This window comes from Tachysurus vachellii, chromosome 2 (genome assembly GCF_030014155.1).
Source record: "Tachysurus vachellii isolate PV-2020 chromosome 2, HZAU_Pvac_v1, whole genome shotgun sequence".
Lineage (NCBI taxonomy): Eukaryota > Metazoa > Chordata > Actinopteri > Siluriformes > Bagridae > Tachysurus > Tachysurus vachellii.
In genome coordinates this window covers 33,306,629-33,329,224 of record NC_083461.1, presented here as the reverse complement: position 1 = coordinate 33,329,224, position 22,596 = coordinate 33,306,629, and the positions used below count along the sequence as shown (strand labels likewise).

Genomic DNA, 22,596 nt, shown 5'->3' with positions numbered 1-22,596 from the left:
TAATGCTCAATTCGGATATTTTTCTCAGATCTGATTTTTTTGTTTGGCTGTTCACATTACCTTTTAAAATGTGGCCTATATCAGATACCAGAGTGAACTGTTTGCTGTTTCGAACTGACCCGCATGCGCAAACGAACAATAACAATGACGTCACACGCAGCACGCCGTTGCGCTAAAGTTGGCGAGGTTATGGAGGAATTAAGCATTTTAGCTTTTCTTTCTAAATGTTTGTGTAATGGCAGCACAGAGATGCAGTTTTTTTGAAAATTTTTGGATGTCGAGGGCAACTTTTGATTATTTGATCCATTTTGTAGGCGTAGTCACGTTTGTGTGCATACTCGACAGCGCATAATTGTGAAGAATGTCGATGTAGATTGACGTAAAATTCGCATCAAATCCGCCTTGGTTGTTCACACATTGGAAAAAATCAGATTTGGATCTGATTCAAGACCACATAGGCCACACTGCAAGTCTTAATGCTCAATTCGGATATTTTGCTCAGATCTGATTTTTTTTGTTTGGCTGTTCACATTACCTTTTAAAATGTGGCCTATATCAGATACCAGTGTGAACTGTTTGCTGTTTCGAACTGACCCGCATGCGCAAAACGAACAATAACAATGACGTCACACGCAGCACGCCGTTGCGCTAAAAAGTTGGCGAGGTTATGGAGGAAGTATTGTATCATCTGGTGCAAGCAAACATATCATGTAATGCTATAATGTGATGTCCTTAATGCAAACATTATGAGCTGGTTCACGTAACCACTTTATATAACACTCTTAACACACACGTTACCAGTCACGTTTGTGTCACGTTTTCGCCGGCGCAAAAAAAAAAAAAAAAAAAAAAAGAAGGCATAATTGTGACGAATGTCGATGTAGATCGACGTAAAAGTCGCATCAAATCCGCCTTGACTGTTCACACTGCGGCCACATTTGAAAAGATCAGATTTGGGTCTGATTCAGGACCACATATGGAAGTGGCCCAGATCTGATTTGGGCCACTTTTACCTGCAGTGTGAACGTGGCCATATGGAAGTGGTCTGAATCTGATTTGAAAAAATCAGATCTGGGCAAGATTTGAGTGTTCACACTACTCCTGAAGAAGTCTGACCTGGTCACTTGACCCCAAAAAAATCAGATTTGGGCCACTTTTACCTGCAGTGTGAACTGGGCTTAAGACTGTCCAATCGATTGCGAGTCAAAGTCTCTTTTTTGACTGTTAAGGTGTCGACTGGGACTACTTGTCATAATCCAGATAAGTACTCATTGGGAGATCCAGCAGAAATCCGGTCTCATCTCGAGACCGATTTGACCTTCTCAAAAACTGGGTTTGATCCATATAGTCAAAGGTGATTGGTTGATAAATCATGAACCTGTTATTCTCACAATGAGTTTGGTCATTATTCATCCACCACCTGTTCATCCGCCTTCTGTAAATAAAATAGTATAAAACAGAAAGCAGAAAGTTTTTTATCTCTGGTTAATATTTTGTGTTGTTGTCGTGATGCATCAGATCAACACTTTGACAAGATTAGAGTTTATGCTTATTTTCCAGATGTTTTTGAAAGTATATCAGTTAAAAAAAAGCATGAAATTCTAATCTTCACATCTATAGTAATGTAATTGTGATGATAATGCAGATGTTTCATGTTGATCATTTGAAGGAATGAACGTTAGCATGAAAGACTGAGAACGTTCATTCCTTCAAATGATCAACATGAAACATCTGCATTATCATCACAATTACATTACTATAGATGTGAAGATTAGAATTTCATGCTTTTTTTTAACTGATATACTTTCAAAAACATCTGGAAAATAAGCATAAACTCTAATCTTGTCAAAGTGTTGATCTGATGCATCACGACAACAACACAAAATATTATACTAGGCAATGTGAAGGAATACTGTTCCTTCAGTCCTGCTGTGAAATGAAGCAGGTGAAATGTGTCTGATGATGCGGCGGTCTAATCTCTGCTAGTCTACAGCTGCGGTGTTGAACTACTCAACTCTTTAGCGTGTACAGGCTAATTTTTAACTAGCTCAGAGTGACATGTCCAAAACTCCAGGTACTAATCCCAAAAAGTTTTGCTAGATGAAATACTTAGAAAAAGCAAGAAAATAGAAAGAGTTTACAAAACTGTCCTTCATAGGAAATTAGGTTTAGTGTAAAAAGGTTCTTTTTTCTTTCTGCTCTTCTCTACTTTCCCTCTATTTATACTCTTCTAATTCTTTCACACTTTTCCACTTTTTTCTCTTTTCTCTTCCCTTCATTTCTTTCCTTCCTCCAGCCCTTCCTTTTTGTCTTTCCTTCCTCCAGCCCTTCCTTTTTGTCTTTCCTTCCTCCAGCCCTTCCTTTTTGTCTTTCCTTCCTCCAGCCCTTCCTTTTTGTCTTTCCTTCCTCCAGAACTTCCTTTTTGTCTTTCCTTCCTCCAGCCCTTCCTTTTTGTCTTTCCTTCCTCCAGCCCTTCCTTTTTGTCTTTCCTTCCTCCAGAACTTCCTTTTTGTCTTTCCTTCCTCCAGCCCTTCCTTTTTGTCTTTCCTTCCTCCAGCCCTTCCTTTTTGTCTTTCCTTCCTCCAGCCCTTCCTTTTTGTCTTTCCTTCCTCCAGCCCTTCCTTTTTGTCTTTCCTTCCTCCAGCCCTTCCTTTTTGTCTTTCCTTCCTCCAGCCCTTTCTTTTTGTCTTTCCTTCCTCCAGCCCTTCCTTTTTGTCTTTCCTTCCTCCAGCCCTTACATTCTTTCTTTCCTTCCTTCCCTATATTACTCTTCCTTTTCTTGTCCTTTCTCCACCCTTTTTCTTTCCCTTTCCCCTCATTTCTCCACTTTTTCTTGACTCTGTCACATTCTTCTTTTATTTTTTTCCTTATTCTACTTTTCTTATCTCGTTTCACCACATCTTTCTTTCTTTTCATTTTTTTTGTATTATTCTAGCTCACAAATCACCTGCATTTTGGTAGAAAGGAAATCTTAGAGACCGGAAGACTTATTTTGTTGAGTTTTTGTTTTTTCCCCACACAGAGTCACATTAATGACTTTACTCATGGACCAAACTTGTTCAGTATACAAATGCAGACAAACTCAGAAGCCTACACAAGGATCTGTTTAAGAGGAAACACATGGCAGTTATTTGTAGCTTATTCCTTAGTGAGGCGATGAAAAGTATTTACTTTAAATGACCATTCAAACCGGTCATTAAGGACGAGACGCACTGATAGACTGATGTTACTCGTGATTACTAACATAGCCACTGCACCGGTGAGAAGTGAGTTCAACTAGACATGTGGGCAAGTAGAAAAATACTAAGATTTTTAAAATTTAAATGCACAAGAATTAAAGGTGAAAAAACAGCAAAATACAATACAATAATATTTAGAAATCATCCATTTTCTGTACCACTTATTCTCGACAGGGTCTCTGGGTAAATGGAGTCTATCTCCAGGGGTCTCAGGGCACAGGATGGGGGCCACCCAGGACATGTCAAATCCATCACAGGGAACATACACACACACACGTTCAAACACACAATCTGTCTACAACGTGTGTCTTTGGACTAGTGGAGGAAGATGGGCTATGGAGAGGAAACAGAAGAAAAGAGAGAACATGCACACACACACAAACACACACACACACACACACACACACACACGCGCGCTACCTTTGTGTTGAGCAGAAGAACATCTCAGCATGTACATAACTGAACCATAAACAGCTCATTCATATCACATCATGGTTCCAAGATGCTTTTCTGCTCACCACGACTGCAAAGAATGATTATTTAAGCCACTCTTCTGACTCCTCTCATCAGAAAGTTGTTTCCACCCACAGAAACGTTCACTCGCTTCAAGGTTTTTATTTTATGCTCCGTTATATGTAAACTCTAAAGAAAAAAAATAATTCACAGATCAGCAGTTTATGAAATACTCAAACCAGCCCAGCTGACATCAACGTCCAAGTCACATGAACCAGACTTTTTCTTCGTTCGGTTGATGTGCTTATTCAAAGATACTTCTATTTATCTCATTTATACAAGTGAGCAGTGGAGAGTTCAGGGCCTTTATTTCAGGTGCCCAGCATCATGGGATTTGAACTCACAATCTTCGAATCACTAATCCGATGATTAAATGCAGGTGTATTTCTCACAACATACAATCACTGTCCACTTTATTATGAACGCCTGCTCATTCATGCATAATATGTATTGCGTATCGTAGAAACGCCTCAGAGTATCATGATGTGACTTTTTTTAAGAGTTCTATATTACAGTGTGGTCTTATAAATCTCCTCAGTGTTCATAAGGATGTAAGGTATAAGTTATAAGGTCAGACATTAAAAATCTGCACTACACATTGTAAACCTTCAAATCTACATTTATTAAAAACATCAAAATAGAAACAAAACACTTTTTTCTGTACACAATTTATGGCAATTAGTGTTAAAGTTGTTAAAAAAAAAAATCATGACCATGATGGAATGTAACTCTTGAAATTTACCACATCATCAGTTTCTATTGGAGAAAACACGCAATATCAGCTTTATATTCACTTCTGAGAGAATTTGTCAATTCTCTTTTTTTTTTCTCACACAACTTCAAATCTCACTTTAAATGTTCTTCAACATCAAATAATATTAAACAAAACAAAATATAACAAAATCATCATCCTGTATCTCCAAGCTTTGTTACGCAAGATGTAAAAGTGTTTATTTAAAAAAAAAAAAAAAAAAAAAAAAAGAGAAAGAAAAAAAAAAAATCCCTAATGTTCATCATGTTCAGGTGAGAAGAGCGCGACCAATCCAGCATCCTCGCTGTTAACCACAATGTCTTTGTTAGGCTTCACCTTCTTATAGAGAGAGGGAAGGTTTCGGATGTGGACCTCTTTCTTAAACTGCTGCCCAAGAGGTTTCTGTCAAGAGGAAGAGATGGAAAAAAAGAGGAAAGTCAGAGTCTTAAAAGTAACAAGAGAACCTGGGGCAAAAAAAAAAAAAAGAAGTCTCAATTCGACGAATATAATCAAAAAAACTTCCCCATACATATACATATATATACATATACATATATACATATACACATACATATATACATACATATATATATATATATACATACATATATATATATACATACATATGTGTATGTATGTATGTATGTATGTATATATATATATATATATATATATATATATATATATATATATATATATATATATATATATATATATATATATATAAACAGTGTATACAGAACAAAAAGGAAGTGGCTCCCCCTTGTGGACGATGTTTGTCTTACCCCTACAGCTCCTGCGATGAGCTTCTTAAACTGGTCTTTTCTCTTCTTTTCGCCGACTTTCTGCGACGCAGGGTTGATGGTTTTCTGGTCAAACTGCTCTAGCAGGTCAGGTTGAACGTTAGGGATCTGGTTCATGATGGTGCGCAGCTCTGGGTACTGAGGCCGCTGTGGACAGAGAAACGGTGCCCAGGTTCGTTCAGGTCTGATTGACATTACAGTTCTTCATTATCTAATACAATCCCCTAGACACATGTGGATTAGGATTGGGATATATTGAACACATATGTCTTCCACCATCAGCTACACTAATGCTCCTGCAGATTTAGAAATCTCCTGATAATTTATAGTCTGGACCGAAAGTATTTGGACAGCGATGCGCATTTTTCGTTTTGCTTCGGGACACCAATAGAATGGGCTTCGAAATATGACTGTAAGCATGAAAGCATTGTAAACATGGTCAAATTGCATTTAACCGTTCCAGCCATATTTTTTTTTTTGACAGTCCATCTATTGTCACAGGATCTAAAGTAATTGGACGAAACAATCAGGTATTTCCAATAACATATTGTAAAATATAAGATTTAAACAAACAATTTGGCTCGTTTTTATAACGTATAATGACTTACTTACAGCAAGTAAAACTAAAAACAGATTATCTGTAGCTGGAGAGAAACAAAAGAGAAAGATACCAGAGCGTCATAGATGAGCAGGGCGAGCTGCGTCAGTGCGGCGCTGCAGCCGTCATGCTGCCCATGCATCTGCAGACCGCTCAGCACTCTGGTGTACAGCCAGGTCACGGCGTCTGGAAGCAAATTTGCACCCACCACCTGCAGGAAAAACAACAACAAACTGACTTGGGCCATGCTTTAAGGACTGCTCACGCTATTTAAGAATTCGTTTTCTTAAATCAGCTCCGTGAGGTGAATTTTAGCCCATTTTTTTTGGTACCTGTCTCAACAAAGTCCAGCAGATCAGAGTAGCAGCTCGCTGACAGTTAGTGGTGTCCCTCCATGAGAGAGAGTTAAAGGAGATGGCCAGCAGATTCATGTAGATGTCCTGAAGGTAGAACAAATAACGGAGAAGAAATTCAGATTCATTCATCTGACAAAAGGTTCACACAAATTTTCTTATTATACCTTATAGGTCTCTCTTACGGTCACGGAACCGACCGGACATAAAGGCATGCGTAAAACTGTGAGCCCTTGGGGGTTTTTACACCTGGTCACTTCATGCGTTTTCTGTGATCAGATAGCTATCCGATGGTAAAAAGACCAGGTCTAAATGCCCTCCGAAACGGTTTCGATACGGATATAAATCCGATCGTTCAAACCACTTCAGGAGGTGGTCTGGGACACATTTCAGATGAAACTGGACAGGTGTAAATGAATGTGGTTGTTCAAGCCACATACGTCAGTGCTATACTCCTCCCAAACGGAAGTACGTCACTCGCACGTGACTCGTGAGTCGTGCATCGCGCCAGAAACAAATAACTTGGACAACACGCAGGGTTGGTTTTTTTGTAGCATAACCATCATAACAAGTCTTCCGGTCTTCTTTTTGACTGCATTCTGAAAACCGCATACACCAAAGCGTGTTCCATTTCAATTACCCCGGAAATGAGGTAAAATATATTAGCATTTTGGGCGGGAGTAGAAAGTTCGGATTGATATCCGATTCGTCAAGACGCATTTATGTGGCCTAATGTAAATGGAACAGTTTTAACAAATCAGATATCAGGTTGTAAAAGGCCCTTGGTTAACTGATTAAATAAACAAACGTCCGACTTGAAATGTACGAAATTTACCTCATGTTTAAGGAGACACTTTCCCAGTTCAGTGAGCTCGTCTGAACTCTGTGACGCAGTCAGCTGTGAAGAATCGGTTGCCATCATTTCCTCATCCCCTAAAAATAATAATAATAATAATAATAATAATAATAGAGAAGAAGAAGAAACAATGGGTTGTGTTCTCAAGCATCCTCTTTTTCTCCTTTAGGCCCGGTGTACACAGAATAGAGAACGTCTCTAATTACTTTCTAATATCATTGTTTTTCCTGCATGCTTGTATTTCAGATTAACGTTACACAAGATAAATGTATCCAACAATCATCTAAATGTGACCCATATGATAGATTTAGAGGCAGCAGGCCATACTGCCATTCTTCCTCATTTTTTACTTCACTATTAAATAAAGAAATAGACACTTCTAAAAGGATAATTCTAAGAGTTTCAATCGTCTTTTTTTTTTTTTTTGTAGATAAAAGGTACCGTCTGCGTCCTCTCTGTTTGCTGTCGGTTCGGGCGACTTCCTCGATATGCATGATGCGCCTGACAAGACAAAAGTGTAAAACGACTCATTTTAGTAGACGTGTGCTGTCGTGTATAAAACACGGCGGTTTATAGAAATAATGGCACTTACAGAGGAGATCCATGACCTCTCGAGTGGCCAAGCGCACGAGCCGATCTTCCAGCATCTCCTGAGACACCTGATTCTCCTCATAAGCCTCGTCATCATCTGGACCACTGGTTTGAGAGAGAGAGAGAGAGAGAGAGAGAGAGATAGAGATAGAGAGAGAGAGGGAGATAGAGATAGATAGAAAGAGAGAGATAGATAGATAGATAGATAGATAGATAGATAGATAGATAGATAGAGAGAGAGAGAGAGAGAGAGAGAGAGAGAGAGAGAGAGAGAGAGAGAGAGAGAGAGAGAGAGACAGACAGACAGACAGATAGATAGATAGATAGATAGATAGACAGACAGACAGACAGACAGACAGACAGACAGACAGACAGAAAGAAAGAGAGAGAGAGAGAGAGAGAGAGAGAGAGAGAGAGATAGATAGATAGATAGATAGATAGATAGATAGATAGATAGATAGATAGATAGATAGATAGATAGATAGATAGATAGATAGATAGATAGATAGATAGATAGATAGATAGATAGATAGACAGACAGACAGACAGACAGACAGACAGACAGACAGACAGACAGACAGACAGATAGAGAGAGAGAGATAGATAGAGAGAGAGATAGATAGAGAAAGATAGAGAGAGAGAGAGATAGATAGATAGATAGATAGATAGATAGATAGATAGATAGATAGATAGATAGACAGACAGACAGACAGACAGACAGACAGAGAGAGAGAGATAGATAGATAGATAGATAGATAGATAGACAGACAGACAGACAGATAGACAGAGAGAGAGATAGAGAGAGAGATAGATAGATAGATAGATAGATAGATAGAGAGATAGATAGATAGATAGAGAGAGAGAGATAGAGAGATAGAGAGAATAGATAGATAGATAGATAGATAGATAGATAGATAGATAGATAGATAGATAGATAAACAAATAAACGACATTACCAGAATGGATCTATGTTAAGAAAGGCCCAATATACTACGTACACACGGTGTCCACTTTAATAGGAACACCTGTACACCTATGCCGTTATCAGCCAATCAGAACGCTGTAAAAGTGTGCGTAGATCTTAGGTCTTTACACAAAAAGAAAAACATCCTGTGAAGGAGGTTGTGGGAGTCTGAAACACCTTGTTTGACTGGTCTGAGCTGACACGAAGGCTCTGGTTACTCAAAAGCACTCTACAATTGGTGGTGAGCATCTCAGATTCAGAAGCGATCTGCTTTGATGTTTTGTTCGTGCTAAGATCTTACCTGGCAGCCTGAACATATCTGGTTCTTTTTCTCTGATCTCTCTTATCAACAAGCATCCACATTTCCATCCAGGGAACAATTGCTCACTCGACGTTTTAGATTTTTCCACAACATTCTGTGTAACCTCGAGACCTGGGTAATTCCCAGCAGATCAGCAGACCCATTTGGCACCAACATCCATAACCTGGATCTGCCTGATTTTATGTACTGCACTTCTGCCACATGATTGGCTGATTAGATAAACATGCAGGTGAACAGGTGTTCATATTAAAGTAGATGTAGATCCTATATCAAAAAATATGTAGCGGAGAGGGGGTTAAAAAGGTAAAAACGGTTATGACGGTACTCTCACGATACGTGTGCGTGTGTGTACAATGTCAGAAAGCGAGAGCTCAGGAGCAGTGAATGAGGAAACTCGAGTTGAGATGAGAACGCCACACAACCTGTGTACGCGCCGATCGACCCGTCGGCCGTTTTTAGTTATTAAGTCGGATTTTTTTATTTATTTTTTTGGTATGCTAAGACATAACAGCATGAACGCCGCAGATCGAGCAGCAAATCGCTCACCACACGCTAGTCCTCTGGTTGATGATCTGCCACCGAAGGTTCAGTCTCTGTGAATAACATAGCAGTGGATTTAGAACCGGATTCTATTCATTACCTCGAGGTTTATTGTCATAATCTTTCGGAATAAGGTAAAGGTTTTTACCTGGAGCAGGTGAGAAAACAGAAGGCCGAGCAACGGACAGAGAAGACTCTCGTAATATTCCCGAGGGCAGGAAGTGACCAGCGGTTTCAGGAACACCCGTGATCACAGATTCGATTAAGGTGAAAATGACACTGAAAACACCAAACGCTCGAACCTGACCGTCTTATTATTTTATGTTATATACGTGGATATACATACAGATTCTATAGATTGTGTATATGTACTGTAGAATATTTTGGTCGATGAAGTAAGTCAGGGTTCCCGCTCTTTTTCAGAGATCATTTTCCAGGACTTTTCCAGGACATTTCAAATTTAGCCAAAAAAAAAGACAAGGATCACAGATTCACGGCCTAAAGTAATATGTTCTTCTCTCCAGAAGTCTTAAAAACAACGTACACTTTATGGCTATTACTTAACTATACTTTTATAGACAATTTGTCATGTGAATGAAATTTCAACATTTATAAAATAAAAAGACCGCACATATTAATACCCTTTCCTTTCTCAGGCCAATGTCGTCATGCATGCTTTAGTTTGCTGTGCATTCCCCTTGCACATGATATTCAGATAAACAAGGTTAATATAACCTGCTTACCCGTCACCATTTGTTGAAAACATTCGAGCACTTAAACCATTCCTAGCACCTGAAACCTCCAACACAAGACAGCGTCGTCCGTCACAGCGAGATTAAACAGCATAACAAAAAACCCGTCAAAACTCAGCGTCCCTGAACAGAGCGCTTTCTGTTACTAACGTTAATTGTTTCGACTAGTTGTAAACTGTTCTTTAAATGATCAAGAACATTTAAAAATAATAATTTTCCAGGACAACAAGATTTTTTCCAGGACAATTTATGTTTTCTCTCATTTTCCATGTGTTTTCCAGGACTGGAATATTGGTCATTAATTTTCCAGGATTTCCAGGTTTTCCAGGACACGTGGGAACCCTGTAAGTTGAAGATGATGCCCTGCATGGTTCAGTACATCAATGATCTGCCATAAAGGATATGAAGCAAAGGGCGTAGCCTGTGGTCAGGAACATGCTCCAGGTGAATAAGAGCAGAGCCTACAAGCTTCTCCACCAAACCCTCTATTGTATAAAAGTCCTGCTGCAAGGCCGGGCCAGCGTGTCCTAGCACATGGTAACTGCAAGAGAATAAGGAACGAACAAAAAAAAAAAAAAAAAAAAAAAAAAAAAAGGCTCTCAGCACACTCTCTATAAACTTATCACCTATAAAATACATGCAGAATTCGATCCGGTACAGATTTAGACACCGAACTTCCTAGGAGGCAGGTTTGAACACAAAAATAGCATCAAACAGAAAAAGCTGATTGTGTAAAAAAATCCATAAACCTGATTACTGAAACATGACTTTTTTCCTGGATGATGTAATGCCGTTCTAACCGCTCGTTAAAATGACTACAAGCTCAGATCACCTGTGCTCAGGGAGAGAGAGAGAGAGAGACAGAGAGAGAGAGAGAGTTCAGGTTTTCTCACCAGTTGTCATAGAGTGTGCAGAAGAAGCCTTGCGTCCGCTCCAGCGCGCTCTTATACACCGGAGAGTCACACACGTCCGATAACGGCTGAGAGACTCCTGTGTGAAAGAGATTAACGGTTTTAAGACTTTTAAGATTTGTATTCGTGTGTGTATCTACGTCGGACGCGTCGCCAAAGATGTTTACCGTGTACCTAAAATGAGATTCTTCTCCACGTCCATGACGTCGTACGCCCGGCTGAAGGGCTCGCTGAGCCTAGAAAGGTTCTCTGGCAGAAATAAGCTGTTGTGGGTCCTGAAATGAGAATGAGATACGTGTCACTACAGCTCTGTTTAGCCCATAAACAACACTTGTGTTAAAAGATTTTACTAGTATTAGTAAGGTACATGAAAGATAACGTTTAAGACGTGTTTAATCACTTAAAGAAACCTTGGCTGAGGCTGCGTACTCTAACTGATGCCTAATCGAAGCTAGCTGGTGATACGGCCTCGTTTTTAACAGTTTAAAAGAGCTATGAGACGTTTAGAAAGCTTTCAGTTAGACAGACAAATGCTTCCTACGTGTACAACTCTGTTATTGGAACGTCGGGTGCCGATTTTTGTAATCGGCAAGCGATAAAACGGTGCGAACATGCTTTTATTGGAGATAATCATCTTCTCAGTGATCATCAGTGGGTTTAAAGTGCTTTATATCTCTACGACAGAAGGTTTTCTGGTTAATATTCCGTTATCAGACTCAGGAAAACTTATAGGCAGACAGACGGACTTACAGATAGACAGACAGACAGACTTACAGAAAGACAGACAGACAGACAGACAGACAGACAGAGAGGCAGACAGACAGAGAGGCAGACAGACAGAGCACCTGATGAGCGTGAGCAGATTTGGAAGCAGGGCCAGCAGGGGCTCTGTGGAGGGGTTTCTGTAGATCGCTGCTCCAGCAGGAGAGAATCCCAGCACGAAACCCCCGGCTTTGGCTTCCTCCATGTCAGCAGGCCAGCGTGCTCGCTTCACCACACCCAGAATGGTGTATACACAAAAACTAATCTGATAAGGGACATGAAAGTGATCAGAAATAAAATGTGTACTTTAAATCACAACTACACTTCTCACTTACACACACACGGACACACACACACAAACACACACACACACACAAACATTCTAACATTAAATTATACCCAAAACCTTTATTTAATATTAACATTTTTATTAACAACTAATCTCAATTTGTTCCGCTTTTAATTAAACTTAAATTAAATTTAAATTAAATGTTCCTAGACTTTTCAGAAACCTAAAGATCCTGATACGCATCAGCTAGTTGTTAAATAAGGTCAGGACACTGATATTACAGAGATCGTACGGACGGCTCAGGTTTACCCTTGACCTGTTGATTCCAGTTTGGTCCTCGGTGCCGGGTTCACCGTTGACCTGATCAGCACCGATAAACGTAATAAAGCTTGCTGGATCTGACAAAACACTGCACACAGGAGAAAAGAGAAAGAAAAACAAACCTAAATGAGTCGTTTTCTCCGCTTAGATGTAGTATTCCTAACTTATTACACTGCCTGACTAATTCAGAGTTCTTCAGAGTCACTGCACAAGTATTTCACCACCTTCTGTAGTATTACAACAGGAAATAAATTTGGAACAAATTTTATATAAATCCCAAAATAATCCATGGAAAGGAAAAAAAAAGAAAATAAATCAATAGAGCTTGCAAAAAGAATATACAAGAGGAAGCTGCAACACAATCAAGTCAGATGAAAATCAGCAGTGACCTTGTTCCACTGTGTTAATGACCTAATCCATATACAAGATAGTCATTCTGGTTAAAGGTGCGGTGCACGATGTTTGAAAGCCAATGTTGACATTTGAGATCACCAAAACAAACACGCCCCTAACCCAAATGGGTGTCACCCCTGCTTTAGCTCCGCCCCACACATACATACGTAACCCAGGCAACTATTATGGGGGAACCTGTTGGGGCAGCTGACCGAGGGGATATTTTTATCAATAAATGAACTCAATGAGTAATACTATGGTAATACAAATGTGTACTGTGTGTTGTACCGTGAAAGGTTTAGTTCCGTTTCACGCGGAAGACGTTCAGTTCTCTCCAGCGCTGGAAAGCTGATCCTATATTAACACGTTTCCTGCTTCTTGCCTTATCGTAAGCCTTTTTTCGCTTTTCGTTTTTATCCACCATGTCAATGTTTCAATCTCTTTCTGCTAAGGTCAACCATGAGCACTGAACACTCTCTCTGCCTCATATTGACAAGACACGCCCCTTTCTGCTCATTGGCTACACGTTTGTTTTGTTTGTCGGCCCGACTCAGTTTTCTGAAGCATTTCTCAAACATCGTGCACCCCACCTTTAAATATGCCTCTGGCGATGCGTGTACTGAATGCATCACGTGACCAAACAGCAAGAAAAATGTAGGCCGAATGAAAGGACTGAAGGTTTGACGGTCTGGCAGCAGAGAGTGTGCTTTATTATATCCATTTCTTTGTTAGGGATTTAATGAATCTTTGTACAGGTCCAACTAACTAATGTGCAACCAAATGCAGCAAAATTCAAGGCGGTGTGGGTAGAAATGAGAAATTTCATTCCATCACTCATCGCCAATAATTCCACGGACCGTAAGGGGAATTATTTCTACAAACTCCGAGCAGCCTGAACGAACCTTTTAATAACGATTAGTTCTGATATAATCCGTACCTGTACATCTCCTCTGAGAGCCAGTGTGCAGTTACAGGGGTCATGAGCTCTTCTAAGAAGGCCTTCTGCTTGTTGTAGTCTTTAAACTGGTTGCTGATGAGCACCAGCGCCTCGATGAGTGCACACTTCTCCATCTGAGTCAGCAGCAGCTCGTTGGAAAACAGCTCCTTCACTCGAGTGTAAAGCATGTCAAAGCACGGCTGGGTGAAAGAAATACGCTGTCAGATCGTATCGGTTCGGTCTAGAACTTCTTGTTTTTAGGGTTTCACATAACACATGACTTGGATTTAATATTACAGAATAGGGTTACAGAATATGAAGCTTTTTGTTCTACTATTGCATGAATAAATGAGTCTACGAGTCTACCAGTATAAACTCCGGATAATCTCGACACATCTTGATGATGGATGAGCAGGCGTGTCTTCGGACGTTCTTCACTGCTCGCGTTCGAGGAGCCTGAAAATGTGGCATTTCATAAAAACAGGCTGTCACTTTAGAATACAGGCACCAGCTCTGTGTTCTGTTTAGATGAGCAGATTTCTTCCAAAGGGGTCGTATTTTGTCATGCAAATTTCTATCTGATTCAAGTATCGCAATATTGGACGAGCATAAAACGTTCAGCAAATCCTGTGAGATGATGTTGTTATTGGCCAGAAAGTAACATGTGATTATTAATGATGTAAATATTAATGATGATTTAAATAAAATCATTTCATGAACTCTTACCTTGATTTCTTCAACCACTTCAAATGTGATGGCAGGAAATAGCTTTAAGCAACACACACACACACACACAGACACACACACAAAGATGCATTAAATTACATGTTCAAATCAGCCACTTGTATATCTATCTATATCCATCTATCCATCTACCTATCCATATCCACCCACCCCTATATCAAGTTATCCATCCACCCCATATTAATTTATCCATCCATCCACCCACCCCATATCCATTTATCCATCCACCCACCCACCCCAATATCCATCCATCTATCCACCCACCCCTATATCTACCCATCCATCAACCCACCCCTATATCTACCCATCCATCAACCCACCCCTATATCTACCCATCCATCAACCCACCCCTATATCTACCCATCCATCAACCCACCCCTATATCTACACATCCATCAACCCACCCCTATATCTACCCATCCATCAACCCACCCCTATATCAATGTATCCATCTACTCATCCATCAACCCACCCCTATATCAAATTATCCATCCACCCACCCCATATCTATCCATCAACCCACCCCTATATCAATGTATCCATCTACTCATCCATCAACCCACCCCTATTTCAAATTATCCATCCACCCACCCCATATCTATCCATCAACCCACCCCTATATCTACCCATCCATCAACCCACCCCATATCTATCCATCAACCTACCCCTATATCTATCCATTCATCCACCCACCCATATCTCTAAATCTATCCATCCATCCATTTATCCATCCATCTACAATTAGTCCTTGCTACAGAAAGAATAATCCCATGTGGTGCAATCAGACCTAATTCCAGCTCCTCCTACCTGATAGCTACAGTTAAATCAGATCTAGTGACAACCCTTGGATCTTATCTGCAAAGGTGTATGTGGAGGTTTTCATTCCAAACAAGCAGGAGCCACAGTTGACTATACCTGTTTAAACAGTTTACCAGTAGAGCTTTTAGTAGACTAACGTATGACTTCTGCTCAGTTGGACTGAAACTTGCACCCACAAAACAGTCCTTTCCAAAAGACTGGCCTGCCCTGGACTTTTGGTTCTGTACTGAAGACTTTCTCAGGTATAAATTAGTATAGAAAATATCGACATACGTGTGTGTAGTGCTAATGAGAACATGGTGTACAAGTGAACTGAAGCACATGAAGATAGCTCACCTTGAAGAATACTTGGGGTAGAAATTCTGGGCGATGCAAGACAAAGGGGAAGAGAGTGGAGAGGTTGGTGAGGATGCAGGACAGGATGACGGGATCGCGTGTCTCGTAGTTCACTACAGCGTGCAGAAGCTCCATGCCTTGATCAACAGGCAGCTTCTAAAGCAGGAGAAGAACAGAGCATAATGTTAACATGTCAATAAAGGAAAGGAGATAATTGTATAAGGATGTGTTAATTAACAGGAGATACAAGTTATACCTCCTTCTCCAAGACTTTAAAAAGCGTTCCCATCACACTGTCTGTGAAAAAGGTCATGGCTTCCCACTGCACAGCTGTTTTAGCTGTTTAAGAGAAACAAACCAGAACTGGAATTATTATCTCTGTATATTGGCTCAGTTCAAACTATTTGTGTGGGGCATTTTGCTAAATACATAATCATGCTTGTTGGAGGGGAAAAAATAAAAAAAAAAAAAAATACGCTGGTTACGCTAATTGAAGAAAAGTCCCGAACACAATAGACTTAATCTATGTGATAGAAATTATACACAAGAAAAGCGAAATCTGTCATACAAACCGGATGAATTTCTCAGCTCAGTCCAGAAACATTCAAAATGACCGTGACTAAACATTTCAAAAACTGGAACTAGACATTGCTGCCATTTACAAGGTTTTATCATTTGAATTGTATCATAAAGTCACATATTATTATTATTCATTCATTCATTCATTCATCTTCTACCGCTTATCCGAACTACCTCGGGTCACAGGGAGCCTGTGCCTATCTCAGGCGTCATTGGGCATCAAGGCAGGATACACCCTGGACGGAGTGCCAACCCATCGCAGGGCACACACACACACACACACACACTCTCATTCACTCACGCAATCACACACTACGGACAATTTTCCAGAGATGCCAATCAACCTACCATGCATGTCTTTGGACCGGGGGAGGAAACCAGAGTACCCGGAGGAAACCCCCGAGGCACGGGGAGAACATGCAAACTCCACACACACAAGATGGAGGCAGGAATCGAGCCCCGACCCTGGAGGTGTGAGGCAAACGTGCTAACCACTAAGCCACCGTGCCCCCATTTATTATTATTATTATTATTATTATTATTATTATTATTAGCATGTTATCTGTACTGCTGATTGATTTCAGGCAGATTATGACTGTCACTGGACAGATATACCTTCATAAAGCTCACTGAAAAACGCTTCAGACATGATACAGAAAAGCTCAATGGACGAAACATCCACAAAGGTCAAGATTTAAACTCACACAGAGCATTTCCAGTGTTGAGGTTGAGCTGATATTGTAACCATTCCCCAGCAATCTGGAAGGCTTCAAGAGGAGCAATCTTACAAGAATGGCGAATTACGTCACCCTGCTGGGCCCGAAAAGCTAGTGAGAAAAAAATACGATGTTAGGATCAAATCCCTGTACGATTCCTACAGCTAATAAGCAGTTTGCTTACAGTGAAAGAAAGCATTGAAGTCCTCGTCGCTGTCGAAGTCCACGCGAGTATATTCGCATGCCGGACTGTCGTTCTTCGATGGGAATCCTGACTGCAAAGGACAAATAAAAATCACTACAGCACAACAATCTTTTGGAAACGATAGGTCAATAAATGCCTTTTTCCCCCCTCACTCTACTCACCTTCACAAGGTTGGTCATGGTTGCATTTAAATATTTAACAACCATCTGTATAACAACAGGCTCCTTAGATAAAACTTCGTGTCTGAAAATGTTTCCCCAGGTCGTCTGTGTGCAAGATCTAAGAAACTGTTTGCGCGGCAATGTTAGGTTCATACATTTCATTTCCCGGCTCAAATGCATAATCATTTGAAGGTATTTTACCTGACTGGGGTGAGAAGTGAAGGCGAGGAAGGCTTCCAGGTATTTACCGAGGTTAGCAGGCACCTCCACTTCCGCAGGTGAACCCTACGCCAAAACGTGACCATCAGCTTCCGCGTGATTACGATACACGTGTATACGATGAATAACGTCACACAAAGAACAGGCTTACCACTAAGGCGCAGAGCTGACTGCCTAGAGCACACAGCACCTGGCATAACCTCTTCAGGAAGGTGTATCTTATCTCGCTGGGCCCCACTTCCACTGATCTACAGTTAAAATTACAAAATTACAAAATTACTGGTCTGATCAAAGTTGTTTGACAACTGGATAATATTATAATTATAATTATATATAATTAATTATATTATAATATTATAAACAAATAATATTTTTTTTAAAAATGTACAAATTTCTAAACATTTTGTCTGCTTGAAGCTAGAACAGAAGCCTTTATTTTTGTCACATATACATTACAGACCAGAGACCAACTTTGGAATTTTAGGGTCAGAGCACAGGGTCAGCCATGATACAGCACCTCTGGAGCAGAGAGGGTTAAGGGCCTCGCTCAAGGGCCCAATTGTAGCAGCTTTGCAGAACTGGGGCTTGAACCCTGATCCTTCAATCAACAACCCAGGGCATGAACTGCTTGAGCAGTAGAATCTGGCAGACACCCTTATCCAGAACGACTTGCGTTTTAATCTCATTTTAGCAGCTTGTTTGCTGGGATTCAAACTCACAACAACTCACTTCAAACCACTTCAGACTCAATTAATCAGTGATTAGTTCTGGACTGATGTGTATATTTCAGCATTGGTGATGAGGTTCATCAAATGAAGTGACTGACTGAAGTCACTAAAGACTAAAGTGACTAAATTTAGTATATAGAAGCTGATTTTACCTGCCGTGTTGATGCTTTTCAGCAAAGACAATAACATTTTAATGTAACTCAGTTGCGATACACGCAGAAGAGGAAAGTGTGTTCTGATAAATACATTATTTTTACAATACAGGGAAATACGTTATTTTCTGGATTATGTGTAGTACAAAACGTCCGGGGTTTTCCCAGCCCTTCTGACACGTTTAAATGACTCATTAGTAATGTGTTGCAAAGCGCAGTTAAGACTTACTGGGCGGCCGACAGAATGTAGTGCATGGCCACGTCATCAAAGAGCACCATGAGCGGCTTCCTGTCTTCCAGTTTCCCCTGTACAGAGATCAGAAAGGTCACAGCAAACAGATAGTACACATGTAATAATATCTAATGTATTTATCAGAGTTGGTTGTTTGTTTAGAATCTATGATTAATGCCATTCGTGCAATTATCCGACCCATGTAGCCGATCGGTGTCTGAAAAACAACCGATGTTTATTCCGGTTTTCAGCCGTGCAGTTTGGGGGACTCTTTACCCGATGTAACGTCAGATCCCTGTTCTTGACTAACAGGACTGGAACCCGGTGTGACTGTCTCAAGCCTTAGGATTCAAAGCTTGTGCATATTGAGATACTTTTCTGCCCACCGTGTCTGTATAGACTGCTTATTTGACGTACTGTAGCCTTCCTGTCAGCTTGAACCTCATTAAAGGTGGGGTCTCCGTTGTTTGAGAAATGCTTCAGAAAACTGCATTGGGATGCCAAACAAAACAAATGTGTAGCCAATGAGCAGAAAGGGGCATGTTTTGTCAATATGGGCGGAGAGAGTGTTCAGCGCGCATGTGTGACATTAGCAGAAAGCGGTTTTAACATTGACATGGAGAATAAAAACAAAGAAAGAACGCGAAGAAAGGCTTACGATAAGGCAAGAAGTAGGACCGTGTTAATATAGGATCAGCTTTCCAGCGCTGGAGAGAACTGAAGGAGCGGGAAGGCCTGCGATGGGACGCCGAGGTTGCTTTTTTCCTTCTCGATAGGTGAGTAACGTTGGTTTTGCTTTGTTTCACAGAACTAATATATGCCGTCCTTTGCATGATTATGCTTGTGTGTCATTTTTGCTTGTTTGTTTATCTGCAATCGTATTGTTCTTCCCTTCAGCTATGATAAAGACACATTTCTTTCCATTAGTTGCCTGGGTTGCGTATGTATGTGTGGGCGGGGCTATCAATACAGGGATGACACCCATTTGGTTTAGGGGCGTGTTTGTTTTGCTGATTTCAAATGTCAACACTGGCTTTCAAACAACGTGCACCCCATCTTTAAACTAAGGGCTGCTGCAACATGTTTGGCTCATCGGATAACTGAAAAGTCAATCAGGTGTACAGGTGTTCCTAACGTGATGTCGGTGAGTGCATTCTCAATATATTTTATGGTGTTTTGACAACGTTTCACTCACTTTCCTGCTGATTGCTATGAGCAGACATTCAGCAGCCTCCAGTTGAAGCTCCGGTTCGCTCAGGAGTAAGCACAGGATCTCTAGTAACCGGCAGCTGTTGTTTGTGATGTGAATCAGAGCAACCCAGTCTATGTACCCGGCCAGAGTGTTTAAGGTGGTCACGCTGACTCGGCAATGAGCTTTAGCCTGATAAAAGAAAGGCAGGAACAACATTTTATTAAAAATTGTGATGCTGTGGCAAAGCACGCTCTGCATTTGTAAGTGAAAAGCGATCACTGACAGCACAGTTCAGTCTGAGCTTTACCTTTAACTCCTGTCCTGGAAGTACTTTCTGGGGGACAAAAGCAAGAAGAGAGAAAGAACATGCAAATTACATGCACACTGGACATAATCTGGACACACTGGACAGAGTAAATAATCGAATACCCAACCTTTGTGTGAGGCAAACATGCACTTTAGTGTTCTTTCTGCTCTGAAATGGCTCTGAACAGATATCTACATGTCTTTATGTCCTACATGTCTATTCGGTCCTACCAGATTCCTGAACTCGTCGACGTGCTGCTGCAGAATGGTCAGGAGGAAGTTGAAGATGCTGTCCATGTTCTGTGTCAGTGTTTGTTGGATGTCTCTCCGGCGCTGATGGGGCAGAGTCTGGAACGTGATCACATCCTCGGCCAGCCGCAGTAGGATCAGCATCACCAGCTCCGTCTGTGTGTCCTGAATAAGAGGAATTACAAGACGTGTTGTCGAAGAGTTGGGGAAAGTGCTCTGTCTCTATACTGGAATTTTGAAGAACACCAGGAGTCAGAGCAGCATAATGCGAGTGAGCATTCGCGTGAGAGCCAAGCACATAAATAACACGTACCCCAAATGTAGTGAGTGTTTCCATCTCTTTCAGCATATTTGGCCACTGTTGAGGCCATTCTCTCTTGATCATCTCCACCACAATCCTCGAAAGAGCATCTTTAATATGACTCTCCTCTTCCAAGATGGGATATGTTCCCTGTGTAAATAAAAGACTGATCACCGCTCACATCACATCGCATCTAAAATCATGAACTTTTACAGGGAATTCACTGAGTCGTTTCCCATCACGGTTCCTAAAACGTTCTAGTTTTGGATGAGGATATATAAAGAATAACAGAGATATAAGGAAGTCTGAATTTCTGGGCTACTGTATATACACTCATAAAATCTTGTTTTAAACCAAATAACTGGAACATAAGGCACATCCCAAGTCACATAGTTATGCACTGTTTTATGTCATTTCATAGCATAAACAGTATCAGTAGTATTTTTACACTGATTCCAAAAATATACCGGGATGATGCACTCATTCAACCAAAGAAAAATGAAGTGTGGAATGTTGAACACTTCACGCATCAGTTGCAGCTTTGCTAATGTAGCGGAAGAGGGGCAGAAGTGCCAGGTACTGACACTGAATGAGAACAAAATAGAAATAGGAGACCTGGCAACCCTGTTCACTACTCACATTGGTCAGCATCTCCATAATGCAGTCTTTCAAATGCACCTTCTCTTGCTGTGGCATGTCGTTCCACTGAAACCTGGTTACACAACATACAGACCATCGGTGTATAGTCTAACACAGAAATATTTCCTTCTGTGGTTTATACGTAAAATCGTACTTACTTTATAACATGCTCCAATATTTGTAGACCAAAATGTCTCACCACCGCCACCTGGGATTTATCTGCCAGCTGAATGCCACATGGTATACAATACGGGCATTTTTCTTTGAATTCCTCACAAAACTGAAACAAAAGTCAATTGTTATTAACTTAAATAAAAAAATAAAAACATGCTATATTTCACACGATACACGATTTCACAGGTAGTTACATTATGTGGATTAAAAAGTAAATTCATAGTAAATATTCCTTTTAATAATCACCACCGGCTTATTTATTTATTTATTTATTTATTCATGTATTTAATGGTCGATAAATACCTAGAAACCGTGATATTTTACCACTACGTTATCGCGGTTACCGTGGAAACTCCAAACCGTAACACCTCTCTCTACATGTAGCATACCGGCTGTGTCCCAAATGGATTCGTATAGCACACAAAGTGCACTACATAGGGCGCATACATTAACATTCCTCACACTATATAACGAGTGCACTAGAGTAGGGAAAAGGAAACTATTTAGGACAAAGTCACGGACAGATGTTTATTTAGCTAACTGCTAAACGTCAATAACCGAGATATATAACTTAGATATACATCTAGCTACAAAGTTTATTCATCCAAGTACACTTGAAACGTAGCGCGGTCTAAATGTTTGTTTAAAAACGTTAGCTTTAGCCGGGCAGCAGTTTAGCAGCCCCCAGCTAAACACTATTAGCCGTGTAGCTAATCGGTTATCATAGGCACCTTCAAAGCCTCCAGTCGGTACCGCTGATTGGTTTCCGAGTCCATCATGACGGTCACAGCCTTAATGAGCTGCTCGCACATCGCATCCACCGGCTCTGTCATGACTGCAACAACCGAGCAACACGTTCACCGCTCACGTAGCAAATCCAGCTAACTGCACGCGCTTATGAGGCGCTTTAACGGAGGTGCTGTGCAACAGCGTGCATGCAGCTGCAGCG

At 40.6% G+C, this 22,596-nt stretch overlaps 1 protein-coding gene across 1 annotated transcript; it reads right to left on the bottom strand.

Moving 5' to 3' along the window:
• Positions 1 to 4,362: 4,362 nt before the first annotated feature.
• Positions 4,363 to 22,596, bottom strand: LOC132841814 (exportin-5). Its single transcript, XM_060864358.1, has 32 exons — positions 22,379 to 22,596; positions 21,632 to 21,753; positions 21,474 to 21,546; positions 20,847 to 20,984; positions 20,516 to 20,698; positions 20,286 to 20,312; positions 19,982 to 20,167; positions 18,784 to 18,860; positions 17,826 to 17,922; positions 17,657 to 17,740; positions 17,456 to 17,581; positions 17,274 to 17,364; positions 17,078 to 17,200; positions 16,051 to 16,133; positions 15,795 to 15,950; positions 14,622 to 14,663; positions 14,262 to 14,351; positions 13,896 to 14,095; positions 12,554 to 12,653; positions 12,039 to 12,220; positions 11,368 to 11,468; positions 11,176 to 11,272; positions 10,688 to 10,823; positions 9,679 to 9,777; positions 9,537 to 9,583; positions 7,706 to 7,809; positions 7,555 to 7,614; positions 7,093 to 7,190; positions 6,237 to 6,344; positions 5,978 to 6,115; positions 5,289 to 5,453; positions 4,363 to 4,905 (listed from the first exon to the last, which is right to left on the bottom strand). The coding sequence occupies exons 1-32, from the start codon at positions 22,478 to 22,480 to the stop codon at positions 4,756 to 4,758; spliced, it is 3,585 nt and encodes a 1,194-aa protein (XP_060720341.1). The 5' UTR covers positions 22,481 to 22,596; the 3' UTR covers positions 4,363 to 4,755.

Excerpts from the sequence above, each read along its gene's own strand:
- LOC132841814 (XM_060864358.1), bottom strand. The coding sequence starts at position 22,480 with ATGACAGAGCCGGTGGATGCGATGTGCGAGCAGCTCATTAAGGCTGTG. Across the intron at positions 9,778-10,687 it reads ACAGGCTACGCCCTTTGCTT|CGGGTGTTCCTGAAACCGCT; the intron begins CATATCCTTTAT and ends AATCTGTGATCA. Across the intron at positions 5,454-5,977 it reads TGCTCATCTATGACGCTCTG|CGGCCTCAGTACCCAGAGCT; the intron begins GTATCTTTCTCT and ends CTCTGTCCACAG.